General features: G+C 40.0%; 1 protein-coding gene across 1 annotated transcript in view; it reads right to left on the bottom strand.

Moving 5' to 3' along the window:
* CCDC175 (coiled-coil domain containing 175) overlaps nucleotides 1-12117 on the bottom strand; it is a 69581-nt gene extending 57464 nt beyond the window's left edge. The window contains exons 1-3 of the mRNA XM_008068058.2: nucleotides 11961-12117; nucleotides 8175-8260; nucleotides 5317-5428 (exon numbers count right to left, since the gene is read on the bottom strand). Coding sequence (XP_008066249.1) covers nucleotides 5317-5428; nucleotides 8175-8260; nucleotides 11961-12117 — 355 coding nt within the window. The remainder of the gene's footprint in view (nucleotides 1-5316; nucleotides 5429-8174; nucleotides 8261-11960) is intronic.
* Between the last annotated feature and the right edge of the window lie 2826 nt (nucleotides 12118-14943).

Below are 14943 nucleotides of genomic sequence, written 5' to 3'. Positions count from 1 at the left end.
CCCCCCCCCCCCCCAGGATACTAGTTAAATTGTTTATTGTAGCAGGCCTTCTCAAACTTTGCCTCCAATACTATATGCACCTGGGGAACTTGTTAAAATGCAGATTCTGACACAGCAGGTGGGCCCAGAGATTCTGCATTGTCTCAGGAGCTCTCAGACGTTGCTTATGCTACTGGTCCAAAGATCACATTTTGAGCAAGGATTTATGACTGACATAAGGCCAACTAAATTTACTTGGTTAAGCATTCAGCATGTATCAAGGACTTTATAAGTTATTATGATTTTTTCCCCCTTCTAACGTATTTTCTCCTGATTATAAAAGTAATCAAATCTGGAAAATATAGAAAAGCAACCAAAGAAATAAAACAAAAACACTCTTAATTCTATTTTTGGTGCAGATTTGTCTACATCTTATTTCCTTTCTCTGTACATAGTGTGTTTATTTTCCCTGTCAAACTAGACTAACACCAAGCATATTGTTTTATAACCTACTATATCAATCCTATTAGGAGACAGAAATCTGCATAAATAAAACCGGGCAAGTTTAATATAAAGAATTACTAACTACAACAGGGTGCTGGGCACAGTGGTTTATGCCTATAAGCCCAGCACTTCGGGAGGCTGAGATGGGAGGATTGCTTGAAACTGGGAGCTCAAGATCAACCTAGGCAACATTGCAAGACCTCATCTCAACAACAACAATAGCAACAACTGTGGCAGAGAGGGGCTGATAACAGTTAAAAGTATTTCTTTTGAAAGTCAATTGGCAGCTCCGAAAACCTGCCAGACAGGTTTTGCTTAAGAAAAAACCAAATAGCCAAGGACAGTTTTCTTGGAGATGCAAAATAGTGACCAATTCACTCTTCATGAAGTCATCAGTTTACAGCCCCTACTTGCTATGCATATCCTGGAGACCATTTGTTCTTTAAAAAATCTGATTTTGCAACCTTGTGAATTCCAAAGAAGATATATAATGACTTGACCCCCCTCCCTTACCTCCTAAGGGTATAAGGTATAAGACCCCTCTCCTTCCTCGTTAGCCCACTGAGTCACGCCGGCGCTAATAAAACTGCTACTGCCTAAAACAGCCTTGGTGTTAAGGCCTCTCTATCTTCCCACTACACAACAACAAGAAAATGAGCTGGGATGGTGGCACATACTTATAGTCCCAGCTACTCAGGAGACTGAGGTGGGAGGTTTGCCTGAGCCCAGGAGGCTGAGGCTGTGGCGAGCTGTGATTAGACCAGCCTGGGTGACAGAGTGAGATCTTGACTCAAAAAAATTTTTTTTTATTAACTACAACAGACAATTGGAATAAATAGAGGATTAGGGAGTGGATTGTAAGAAGTCAAGAGAATTCTAAAGAATTCAGAAATAGCAGGCATCAGAACCCACTATTTCTAGGGCTGAGATAGACTGCTCAAGGAAGCAGCACCTCCAGACCTGAGAGCTAAACCTCGCTGGAGAGGGTTGTGCCTCATCAGATGGCAAGCAAAGAAGTTAATGAAACACTGGGCTGGTGGAACTCTTTGGGAATCTAGCATCTGGGGAACCCATCAAACAAGAAGGTGCCATACTTTGGAACTTACTGCAAAACAACGCAACGCTGGGGAAGCTCTTCATGGTGAGGTGCTTCGTTGGTGGCCCTCTACCCAGAAGCTTCCCAAGGGGTACTGGAGAAAGCTGCTGCTCACCATGGACTGCTGGGTGCTGTGGGACCCTGGCACAGAGAAGGTGCACGCACTGCAAGAGGCTGCCAAGCTGAGCACACTGGAACCAGGAAAAGAAACCCTTCCTCTTCCAGTATCCCTCCTGTGCCCTCTACTGACACAACTTAACATTGCACCAGCAGGTAAATGGGAAAATTTATAGAGTTCATTTCCCTTCTCACAGACAATTAAGTGTGGATCTAGAACTGAGAAGCAACAAATGAATAACTGAAAAATCTACTTAGGACTTTTGCTTATTAAGACTACTCTTTTAGGTTGGTCTGGAAAACAGATTCTAAAGTTTGTGTGTAGGAAATGTATTGTGTAGTGCTCTTGGGGACATCTCCACGGAGGAAATAAAGGGATGGGTAGAAAGAGAGGTTAAACTGTGATAAATTTTGGGGTTGTGATGATGCTTCAAAGATGTTGTACACTGAGGCAAAGGAGACAGGCCCTCTCAGGGACCAATCACTGAATGTGGGTGGCAGGTACTTGGGGAGGGAATATAACCTGGAGCAAAGCTCCTCTCTTTTGTTGAGGGCAACTCCTAGAGAGGAACTCAGCTGTGAGCCTCAGCCAACATTCCTGGCAGCTGGGGAAACAAACTTGGACCCTTACATTACACCAACGTCAACTTAAAATTTGGTTAATACCCAAGTAGGTGCTAAAACCATAAGACTCTTAAAAGAAGATGTAACAGAAAGCTTCAAGACATTGGATTTGGCAATTATATCTTGGATATAATACCGAAAGCAAGTCAATAAAAGAAAAAATAGACAAATTAGGCTGCATCAAAATTGAAAACCTTTGTGCATCAAAGGTCACTATCAACAGAGTAAAAAGATTTGCAAATCATGTCTAATAAGCAGTTAATATTCAGAAATGTAAGGAGCTCCAAAAACTCAACAACAACCACCTGATTAAAAGATGGGCAAAATATCTAAATAGACATTTTCCCAAGAAGATATACAGATAGTCAGTCAATAAGTACACAAAAAGGTGCTCAACATCAGCAATCATTGGGGAAATGCAAATCAAAACCACAATGAGATACCACTTCACACCTATTGGGATGGCTATCAGAAATCACAAAAACATTGCTCTACATACTTGACAGTGCAAAATAAAAAAAGAAAAAGAAAAAAACAAAACAACCCAGAAAATAACATACTGGTAAGGATGTGGAGAAATTGGAACCCTTGCACATTGTTGGTGGCTATATAAAATGGTGCAGTCATTGTGGAAAACAGCATGGCGAAAAATTGCATGTAGAATTATCACACAATCCAGCAATTCCACTTCTGCATATGTATACAAAAAAAAAAAAGCCAAAAGCAGGGTCTTGGATATAGATGGAGTATCCCTAATCCAAAAGTCCACTCAAAGGTAATGCTCAGTGGAGCATTTCAGATTTTGGATTAGGGATGTTTGACCAGTAAGTATAATGTAAATAGTCCAAAATCAAAAAAGAAAAGAAAAGAAAAAAAAAAAAGAAATCTGAAACATTTTGATCCCAAGCATTTCAGATAAGGGATACTTACCCTGTATTTGGACATCCACATTCATAACAATATTATTCACTAAGAGTTAAAATATGGGAGCAACCCAAGTGTCCATCAGTAAACAAATGGATAAACAAAATGTGGTATATACATACAATAGAATATTATCAGCCTTAAAAAGGAAGGACATTCTGACACATGCCACAATATGGATAAACCTTGAAGACATTAGGCTAAGTGAAGCCTGTCACAAAAGGAAAAATATTGTATGACACCACTTACATGAGGTATCTATGAGAGGACAATAATAGACTTAGGTTAAGAGCATGCTATTGAGAGACCCAAGAAACCAAGAAACTTAAAAAACCATACTTGCTGTAAAAGTAGTGTTTAGTTCACTATATTTTATATATCCCTACCTCATGTTTACTATATATTTTGTGTATTCCTACCTCATGTTTATTGTACTTTATGAAATCTTAGTACTTTAAATCCTACCTCAGACCCCGTAGAATTAGGCATATATCGGGTGCCGGGTAGTGACTGATTGTGTAGGTATATAAAATGTTTTAAGTAGTGTTTGTATTTAGAACTCTTGGGTTAAGCATTGTTAGTCCCAATTGCCATGCTGACTTCTGCTTTTACAACGGGATGTAAATATTAAAGCGATAAGCCCCTTTCAGACATTCCTTTGCTATCATAGTAGCAGTAGACTCTGAGGCGCTAGCTGCTCTCTAGGTGGGCTTTAAGTTGATTTAAACCACCGGCTTCCATGCCAGTGTTAATTTACACGCAGTGGCTATGTAAACCTGAAGGGATCAAAGACTTTTACAAAAACTGCCTTGCTATAAGACATTTGTGATATTTTATAAATTCCCAGAACTAGTACTATATGAATTTCTACCCCACATTCACTGTATGTGTTTGCAGCATTCATATTTAAAACTTTGTTAAGTTTGGCTTTTGTTGTCCGGTAATGACCATGTTATGCTATGTAAATGTTAAGCAAACAAGCTTTCCTAAGCATTCCTCCGGGGTGGATCAGCAACCTTAAATGACTAATGTAACCCTTTGCCTGCCTGCTCAGGTTACTTTATACGCAGTGACTGTATGGACCTAACTTATCTGACATTCCACTCTGCCCGTTAAGTGGGTTTCTGTCAATCACGGGCAGTCAGGTTACAGCCCATGAAAGGCACCTACCAATACCAAGTGTTCCCGTACCCATTAGGAGAAATTACCCAATCATGTAAAATCAAGTTTAAAGTTCTTTCCCCTACCTCTGTAATTGTGCATAAAAACTGCTTGCCATTTTGGATTAGGGCTCTCGTCCCTGAAGCCACGGGCTTCATACGTGAGCCCAGACTCGAGCCTGAATAAAGACCCTTGTGTGTTTGCATCGGAGCTGGCTCTTTGTGGTCTCTCTTTCTCTCTTGGATTAGAGTTCTTGGGTTTAACATCCAGAGTAGCCAAACTCAGAGACAGAAAGTAGAATGGTAATTTAGGCCAGGCATGCTTCCTAATCTAATAGCATAAATATCAATTTGGAATGAGCTGATCCATATATCTTTAGTCTATTTAGAAAATGAATTACAGTCTGTAATCCTAGCACTTTGCAAGGCCAAGGTGGGAGGACTGCCTGAGCCCAGGAATTAATGACCAGCCTGGGCAACATGGCAAGACCTTGTCTCTATAATAAATCAAAAAATTAGCTGGGTATGTTGGCTTGTGCCTGTAGTCCCAGGTACTTAGAAGACTGAGGCAGCAGGATTACCTGAGCCCATAGGTTGAGGCTGAGGTAGCTGTGATCGTGCTACTGCACCCCAGCCTGGGCAACAAGAGTGAGACACAACTTAAAAAAAACAAAAAACAAAACAAAACTAAGAAATAAACTGAATTATGCAGATTCAAGTTTTCTATATATTATTTCTGCTGAAAATGTAAGAGAAAATTATAATGGATCTCACTGTGTTTGTGGCATGTACTCTTTCCAGCATGTACTCTTTATATATGCAACAACGATTACACTTATCTAGTTAAAAGCATTTGGTTCTTTTTTCTTATAAGATAAACTAAGTTTCTTCAGCTGATAATCTCAAAGGTACCTTTCAGTTCCCTGTTAATGCTATGGGGAAGAATTTCCAACTGGTAGTATAATCTGCTTAGCTCCATACTTTCAATCTCCAGAAGATCAATTGTGGTTTTTCTCATTTCTTCCTGAAAATTTAAATTATAGTTTTAAACAGTTAAGACTCCAAAATAATAAGACTTATTTACTAAACAATGCTCTACAAATGTTTTCAGGGGTCAAATTTAAATTTCATTAAATAACTTCTTCTGTTACTTTTATGTAGAAAAGAAAGTAGGAAGAATATCTACTGTACAACCAGTTTTTAAGGTGTCATTGATATTAGTCGTATAATTTTTTTTTTTTTTTTTTGAGTTGGAGTCTCACTCTGTGGCCCAGACTGGAGTGCAGTGGCCGCTTCTGGCCACTGCAACCTCGACCTGCTGGGCTCCGGCGATCCTTCTGCCTCAGCCTTCCAAGTAACTGGAACTACAGGCGCGCGCTACCATGCCCGGCTGATTTAAAAAAAAAAATTTATTGTAGAGATGAGGTCTCGCCAAGTTGCCCAGGTGGGTCTCGAACCCGCGGGCTCAGGCAATTCACTCACCTCGGCCTCCCAAAGCGCTGGGATTACAGGTTGAGCCACTGAGCCCAGCTAGTCTTATAATTTTTATTAATTTTCTTCTACTCAGAAATCATCTTTTCTCTGTGTATCTGTTTCTTGCATGCAGTTTCAATCAATTTAAAAGGAAGGATTCCAACAAAAAGGGTAATGAAAGTTTTCTTTCATCGAGAAAGCTACTTATTACAAAATGAAAATTACCTACAAAAACATACTTAGTTATAAAGAGAACAATGGTTCTCTTATACACACCTACAAATCCAAACAAATAGTCAGGTGAGGCCATTATTATTATGTTTTGGGAGAAGCTAACTTTCAAAAAAGGAAAAACCACTAAAAAATCAATGAGCGGAAAAAAATACAATAGTTTTTTATTTTATTTTAAAGATGTGGGGTACAATTCAGGATTAGGTATACAAGTGGTCATTATACAGGTAAAGTTTGGGCCTCCCTTTGATCCCCACTTTGCCCGGTTTGAGATCAGGTACCCTTATTGATGTTGTGCTCTCACCCCCACCCTGGCAGTATCTCACTACTGCCAATCCCTTTCTTATAGCATTATGGTAATTGTTCAGGGTCTGCTTATGAATGAGAACATGTGGTACTGTTCTTTGTTTCTGTGATAGATCACTGAGTATGATAGATTGGCTACAGTTATTTTATGACCTGAGAAATTGCCATTATGTTTTATGTGTTATGAATTTAAAAAGCGGACTACATATCATGTATATAGCATAATCACTTTTCTGTAAAAAGTTAAATTCAATGCAGTCATCATTGAAAGTATAAAGAATATTCATCATTGTTAATCGTGATTATTTTAGGGTGGTGGGATCATGGTGGTTTTTACTTTCTTCCCTTTGCTTATGTATTTTTTCTAATTTTTCCCAAATAAACATGTATTACTTTTATGATAGTGGAAATTATTTAATGGAGGAATTTATCTCTGTTTTTTTAAGAGATTTCACAGTTCAGCTATGAAATGGATACATACTAGATACTTTAATTACCAACAATAAATATTTTGGCCCCTTTAAATTCTAGAGAAAAATACACCTGAAATGAACCAAGCAAGGGAAAATGTTTCCACAGGATCACAGTGGAGCATAACATACATGAACTCCAGATGTTTACATGTATCTACTCAATGAAGTAGGATTCTAAATAAAGTATAATTATGTAGTATACGTACAAAAGTATATATAATTATGTAAAAATAAAGTAATGAGTTTCATCAGCAGTCTATAGACTCAAACTCACTTACTTTACAGCTGTATTTCTACATTTTTAGATATTTGATATGTAGTTGATTCTTATTCAATATTTTAAAATCAAATGAAGAGATTTAACCATTGTAAACTTGCCAAGGAAGATTGCTAACATTATCTAGGGCCTGAAACATCTGTGACACCTCAGAAGAAAATTCTTTAAATATTTCTTCAACATGTCTTTGATAGGGGCCAGGTTAGTGTAATTCAAAGAGTTTATGTTTGTTTCTTCTCACTAAAAGCTTACTTTGCTTTGGTGGAATAGATTTCAAATACTATTTCACTTGTTATGCAAGGAATTGATTATGGAGATCTGAGTTAATTGACACCATGCATGTACTTTATTCCAGATAAATGTTTGTTTTAAACAATGCTTACGTCTTGCTGTCCCAAGCATTTGCCCCTGCAGTCACCTCTTAACTGAGCTCTGTTATTACCTGAATTGCTTTTCCCAAATGGGCTTCCCCTTCATAGAAGAGGCCCACAATTCAGCTTTCTGCATGGAACACTAGACAATAAATCCACATTTGGGATCAAGTAAATTTAGAGAAAAATATTTTAAAATTCAGGGTAAATATTTTCCCTATTCATCTATTTATTTATTTATTTTTATTTTTATATTTTGAGTTGGAGTCTCACTCTGTCGCCCAGACTGGAGTGCAGTGGCCACTTCCGGCCACCGCAGCCTTGACCTGCTGGGCTCCGGCGATCCTTCTGCCTCAGCCTTCCAAGTAGCTGGAACTACAGGTGCGTGCTAACCACACCCGGCTAATTTTTGATTTATTGTAGAGATGAGGTCTCGCCAAGCTGTCCAGGCGGGTCTCGAACCCGCGGGCTCAGGCAATCCACTCACCTCAGCCTCCCAAGGTGCGGGATTACAGGCTGAGCCACTGAGCCCGGCTTATTCATCTATTTAATATCTTGAGCAGGATTGATGCTAAATGAAAGTTTGATGAAGAAATATATGGAAGATTGAAAAGATAGCTCTTCTTGATAATACCATACCAATTTCTTAACTGATTCAGCAATGTCCTTAAGAAAAATCCTAGCTTCTTCATTGCATTTAAAATAGTCACTTTGCAGTGATTGTTCTGAAAGAAAAAGAAATAAAGATCTCTTATTTATATGTCCAAATCCTACTTAACCCTTTATGTTCTAGATCAAATGATCACTTAGCTAGAAGTTACATCTTCTCCCTGAACTTCTATTATACATTATATGATTCTCTTTTGTACTTATTTTCATTTAATTTAGATATATATTTTATTCTCCTTGAGAACAAACTCCTCTTAAGATTCATCTTTGTGCCTCTTACAGTAAAAAGAAGGGATCTGTATAGTAGTATAGGGCAAAAAAAAAATCAATAAATATTTATGAAAGGGACAAGTCTTACATATCTGTAATGTACATTTGATTATTGTTTCATATGTACATACATACAAACATATATATATGCACTAAAAAGAATATTTTGCCTCAAAACTCACACTGAATTAACTGTTTAAAAATACATTACATCATTTGACTTCTGGACAAAAATAGAAAGCATAGGATGAGATTAAATATATTAAAATTGGTGGGTGTGATGTAGATCCCTTTTCATTCATTGCTATACTTTTTCTCATACTCTGTAGGTAGGAAGCACTTGAGAAGAGAGGCTTGTGACATGTTGCTAAAGGTAATGAAGACAGGATATAGACAGACTGGGAAGAAAAGCAGGAGGGGGACATAGATACATGGAAGAGAAGAGAGAATAGAGGAAGCTCTACTTAATATTGGCTTTGCCACCGCTGCATTAGATGATCTTTGTCTAAATGGATTCCAGGCCTGGACCTTCATATGTAATAGGAGTTTGATGTGATTATTGTTTTACCTAAATTAATGTATTACATGGATATTGTATGTTCTGAAATGAATTCTTCTGATCTTATGATGCTTCTCTTTTTACAGGTGAGAAAGCTAAGACTTTTGAGGTCATATCATATGTGCAAACCCACATACCTGATCAATGGTAGAGTCTCGATTCAAACCCAAAAGGTGTGACTCCATGGCCCATGCTCTTCATGGCCACATCTGTCTGTCAGATGACTTATTAACAATGTCTGCCCTCAGTTCCAGTGCTAACTCCTCTTCTTTAAATGAAGCGAATGAGCACTAGTTTGTTCCTTCTTGCATACAGACTAGAGAGCTACATATTTTATACCTCACACCCAGGACAAAAAGGTTTAATGAAGTTTTTTTCCTGTGAAAGACTTTCTGAGGATCCAAACATTATTAGCAGAAAAGGTACTGTGCATAAGTACTGGGGTTGAATGGAAATGCTCATCTAAAGATCAGGCAAGAAGAGAATTCAAGGTTCTAGCTTTATCATTGACAATGACATTGGATACATGACTGAATAATTTCTTTTTTTTTTTTTTGAGTTGGAGTCTCACTCAGTCGCCCAGACTGGAGTGCAGTGGCCGCTCCCAGCCACCGCAGCCTCGACCTGCTGGGCTCCGGCGATCCTTCTGCCTCAGCCTTCCAAGTAGCTGGAACTACAGGTGCGTGCTACCACACCCGGCTAATTTTTTTTGATTTATTGTAGAGATGAGGTCTCACCAAGTTGTCCAGGTGGTTCTCGAACCCGCGGGCTTAGGCAATTCACTCACCTTGGCCTCCCAAAGTGCGGGATTACAAACTGAGCCACCGAGCCCGGTCAAATAATTTCAGTCTTTATAATTTAGGTCTCTTCAATCGTTAACACATTTTTTGATAATACTTGTCTAAGCATATCTGTTAAGAACTGTGAAATTAAATTCATTCATCTAATAAGAAAAAAAAGAAACCATCCTAAACTAACAGTAACATTTCGACAGAAATCAATATGACTATCTTGAAACAACAAGATGATTATAGTGATGCAATGAGGTGCTTTGCTGTTTGGCTTATATGATATTTGAGCTGAACAAGAAATGCCCTCTCTTAGACTGTATTACCTTAAACTTAGGCGACTTGATTACAAGTTCAGCTTTCTAACTAAAGTTTTTTGTTGTTATTGTTGTTGGGTGGTTGTGGTCTCACTCTATTGCTCAGGCTGGAGTGTAGTGGTACGATCATGGTTCACCACAGTGTCAAACTCCTGGGCTGAAGGGATCCACCCTCCTCCTCAGCCTCCTGAGTAGCTGGGACTACAAACATGTGCCACCACACCCAGCTATTTTTTATTTTAATTAATTAGTTAATTAATTAATTTTTGTAGAGTTGAGGTCTTTCTATGTTGTTGCCTATGCTGATCTCCAACTCCAAGGTTCAAGGGATCCTCCTGCCTCAGCCTCTCAAAGTGCTGGGATTACAGGAGTGAGCCACTGTGCCCAATCCTAAAAAAAATTTTAACCTGGCCCCATTCAAGGTCATTTTCTATTGGAATCTTCAGCATATCTTTTTACATCTAATTTTTCTTGCATAATAGGACAGAAGCCTCCTAATCCTTTACCTGTTTAGAAAAAAAAAGTACAGTTTGCTGCCACATTCACTTAACCCTTTGCACTTTGATGTCCCCTTTGAGGGGACATTGTGAATCTAGCAAAGCTCTCTGATGTCATAAAAAGATTGCTGGTGATTATACAGGACAAACCTATGCAAGTGCACATTTTTCAAAATGTATGTTTCTTGAAGTTTTCCATTCAAAAACAATGAAAAACCTATGTCCCATTTGAAATTTGTCAAACTTCTGATAGATCAGTTTTGAAGTGGTTTCAGGAATCACGAGTGTGTCCTTCCACATCGTTTTGAACAACAGACTGGGCAATAAATTACATATTATTAATGTGGGAGGAAGAAAACAAGATTGCATTGTCTGCTCGAGTAGAAAAACACCAGGTGGAAGACGTCAAACAAATTACTATTGCACGACACATATCAATGAACCTGCAATGCGTGTTGGTGACTGTTTCACATGTTATAAGACCTCATCTCTACAATAAATCAAAAAAATCAGCCAGGCGTGGTAGCACATGCCTGTAATTCCAGCTACTTGGAAGGCTGAGGCGGAAGGATCGCGGAGCCCACCAGGTCGAGGCTGGGGTGGCCGGGAGCAGCCACTGCACTCCAGTCTGGGCGACAGAGTGAGACTCCAACTCACAAAAAAAAAAAAAAAAAAAAAAAAAAAATTGATTTTTTTGTCATAAATAAGTTCCTCGATGCCCAAACTTCCATTATAAGTCAATTATCATTATAATAAAATAAACTGGTTCCAACGCTACACTATTTAAAATGAAGTGATTCGTTTTTCACAATTCGTAAAAAAGTGTGGTCGAGCTGCTGGTAGGTGATCCGCGATTTGTCTTCTAGTGCAAAGGGTTTTGATTTTTACATAAACCTGCTTTTTGAGGTCGAAGCAAATCTGACTAGTTTTCAATGTGAAAATAAAATATAAAAAATTGTCCTTGGAGTTACTTCTAAACAAAATTTGTCTCGAATCCTAACGAGATTTACGAGAGACAATTCTTTTTCCGTCTCTCCCTCTCCCTCTCTCCCTCCCTCTCTCTCTCCCCCCCTCCCCTTCTCCTCGTCTCCCCCCCCCACCTCGGTAAATGGTCGGGTTAAACGGGGAAGGGTTAAACACTCCCTTTACTATTTGTGTGTTAAATTCTCCAGTGTCTCTTCTCCCAGGGAGTGGAAGAAGGCTCTGCCTTAGCCAAGGATGCCCTGGGATCTGGGAGCCGAGTCCCCGCCGAGGGATCCCGCTGAGCGCCCACCTAGGCGCCACCTCCGGCGGGACGTCCCTCCCAACACGCTGGGGCCTCTCACCCACACGGAAGAGCTGCTTCAGCGCGGCGGCTGCCACCGAGGAGCCCAGGGTGGGGGGGAAGGTGCATAACTCTAGGGAGGGGCCGGTGGAGACGGCGGCCGCCCGCACCACCTTCTCGACGAACCCCAGCTCTGGGGTCCAGGAGCTCAGGGCCATCCTGCTGCTCCCGCCGGGCGCCTAGGAGGCCGGAACCCAGGATGGCTGGTTGCCACAGCAACGACGCCGTGGAGGTTCCCCGGCGCCCCCTCTTGGTCCGCCCTTGAGGTGAGTGTCCCTGGTTTCCCAACTTGAGCCACGAGAGCTCAGCGGTCCTGCAAGGGTGGCTCTGTCTTCACCCTCCTTTCCCCCTTTCCATGTCCAATTCTTTAGTCCAGTCTTGTGCGAATCAGAATAATGATCATTTTGAACACATCTCTGTGCTAGGTACTGCCGGGGACGTTTATATACAGCAGTTCATTTAACACCGTGCCTGGTCAAAAACCGTCTCTCTCTGCTCTTTTATAACTTTCCCTTTATCACTAAACATATTTTGCTTTGAATCACAGTGATCCTTCTTTGATATTAAGATTAAAAATAATAATTTAAAGTATTGACACTGGATATGTGAATTACTAAATTCTATCTGAAGGACAATTTGGAAATTTGTATACGGAGCCGCAACATACAGTAATACTTCTAAGCCTTTGCCTATCTTCCCATCAAACTGTGAGCTCTTTCATGACAGGGACAGGATATTATTAATTTTCCTCCATACTAGCTCAGCATGGGGCTCAGTTTGAGCGTTATTAGTCCTCTTAGAGGTAATTTAACACCCTCCTTCTTAACTTTTCTTTAAAATGGCAAAATTGAAATCAGAGTGATCGTAACAATAACAATAACTATCTATTGTTAAATGTTTATTTTGCTCCAGACACTGGCATGATCATGGTTACTGCTGCCTGGACCTGCTGGGCTCAGGTGATCCTTATGATCCTTCTGCCTCAGCTTTCCAGGTAGCTGGATGGGTGCCACCATGCTTGGCTAATTTTTTGATTTATTGTAGGGATGAGGTCTCGCCATGATGCCCAGGCTAATCTTGAACTCCTGGACTCAGTCAATCCTTTCGCCTCGACCTCTTAAAGTACTGGGATTACAGGCATGAGCCACTCTGCCTGACCCCCAGACACTGTCCTAAATACTTTCAGTTCCCCATTTGACCTTCATAATAATCCTTTGAGGTAGGAATTATTGCCCACTTTCAAATGAGGATACTGATACAGTGTGCTACGTACGTGGTCTTGGAGAGGACACAGCATATCAATAGCAGAACTGGAATCCAGTCCTCCTCCTCCAAAGAGAGTCATATTCTCATCTTGGACACCACCCCACTTTTGGGGGGTAGATTGAACCTACTGATTTTCAGATCTATTCCTGCCCTTCTGTGCTCTCCTCTGTGAGGGAGGAGCAAGAAGCCTGGAAACGATACCACCAAAAGGAGACACTGGTGGGAGATGAGAAGGCTGTGAAGCCATTTTATTTCTGTCCCCAGAAGTGGTAGTTTCAGGTCACGGTTGATTGCAGGTCTCAGTAGTTTTCGTGGCTCCAGAGGTGGCAGGAATGGGAGCCATTGCATCCAACAGTATCAAAGTGTCCAGCACTAACTGTGGTCATGAGGGTAAGTACAAAGGTTCTGGCAGTTCTCTCATCTCCGGGGTCTTCATTATCAACTTCCCCTTTGGCTTTTGTAGCCCTTGTAACACATTCCCTATAATGAATTTCTCTTTTCTGGGAATATCTAGACTGGACTGCCCCGAGTCAACTTTTGTCCTGTCACCAGAACACTCTTCCTACACATCACCCCGTTTGCATCACATTGCTCTCCGTGTTAAGGTCCAAGTATCGCTTGGCTGCTCCACTTGATACCAGTAAATCAAAGGAGCAGGGAACTGGTAGAAAGAAGTTTATTTTTGAGTTCGAATCCAGGGAGTAAAACCAGACTCAAGGTCTTTCTAAAATGGTTCTGCTCCCCCTCCAGGCTTTTACGGTTTACTTTTATAAGTCCAGAGTTGTTAGTACCTATACAGTAGCCAGGTAACCAGCAAAGCATTATATAGAACTTGAGTTTCAGCCACATTTATCAATGGTGACATTTTTTGGTCCAGACTTTCTGGTGCCAGGTATCAGAGGTATCTCATAGCTTTTATCAGTAGGGCGTGGCAGAAGCGTTAATCAAGCTTGCCATAGAGTAAAGGAAGTTTACAAGCCCTAAGATATTATGCATTATGCAAAAGTTATACAAATCACAAAACTTACGATTACATTGATACAAGTTATAAAAATCACAAGGCTTATGATTACATTAATATTATATTATTCAAACTTATAACCACTCAGAAAAAGGGAGTAAATGGAGATTTGCATCTTTCAGTTGATTGGGCGTAGACTATGGGAAGTCAAGGATCCCCTGAAGCTACTTTCTGGGAGTGCATGGGAGATAAGGGGAAGCACACCTTTTATTAGTACTCAGGAATATTATTAAGGAATGTACAGGAGCACTTGAGCCCTTGCCATGCCCTTCTCTAGGGGCTGTGACGATAGGGACAGACATTAGCAGGTCTCTGCATCATCCACTGTCTATGAATGAAGGCTTATCCTTAATGGGGCATTTGGTGTCCTCCTTGCTTATTGGATTTGTTATAGGTTTTCTGGACTTTTATATCTATTGCCCTTCTTGTCCCTGATACTTTCTTTTCACTGAACATGTTTTGTGAGAAATGTCCAGCTTCTACCTTTTCTCATGGTTCCTTTTACATCCTTTTACAAAAGGACATACTTTTCAAAGAATTAGAACTTTAATAATTCTAAAATGGAAACCTGGGCAAACAACATGAGTAAGCATTTCATTAAAAAAAATTTCCCAAGAAACATATTGAAGATGTTTACTCTCATTAGCATTTAAAGAAAAAAAATGCATCATTTCCTCATTGTATTAAGATTGAAAAT

This window comes from Carlito syrichta, unplaced genomic scaffold, assembly GCF_000164805.1.
Source record: "Carlito syrichta isolate Samal-C Ts95f unplaced genomic scaffold, Tarsius_syrichta-2.0.1 Scaffold309858, whole genome shotgun sequence".
In the NCBI taxonomy this organism is placed as follows: domain Eukaryota; kingdom Metazoa; phylum Chordata; class Mammalia; order Primates; family Tarsiidae; genus Carlito; species Carlito syrichta.
Note: the sequence above shows the minus strand (reverse complement) of the source record. Positions and strands in the feature narration are given on the sequence as shown.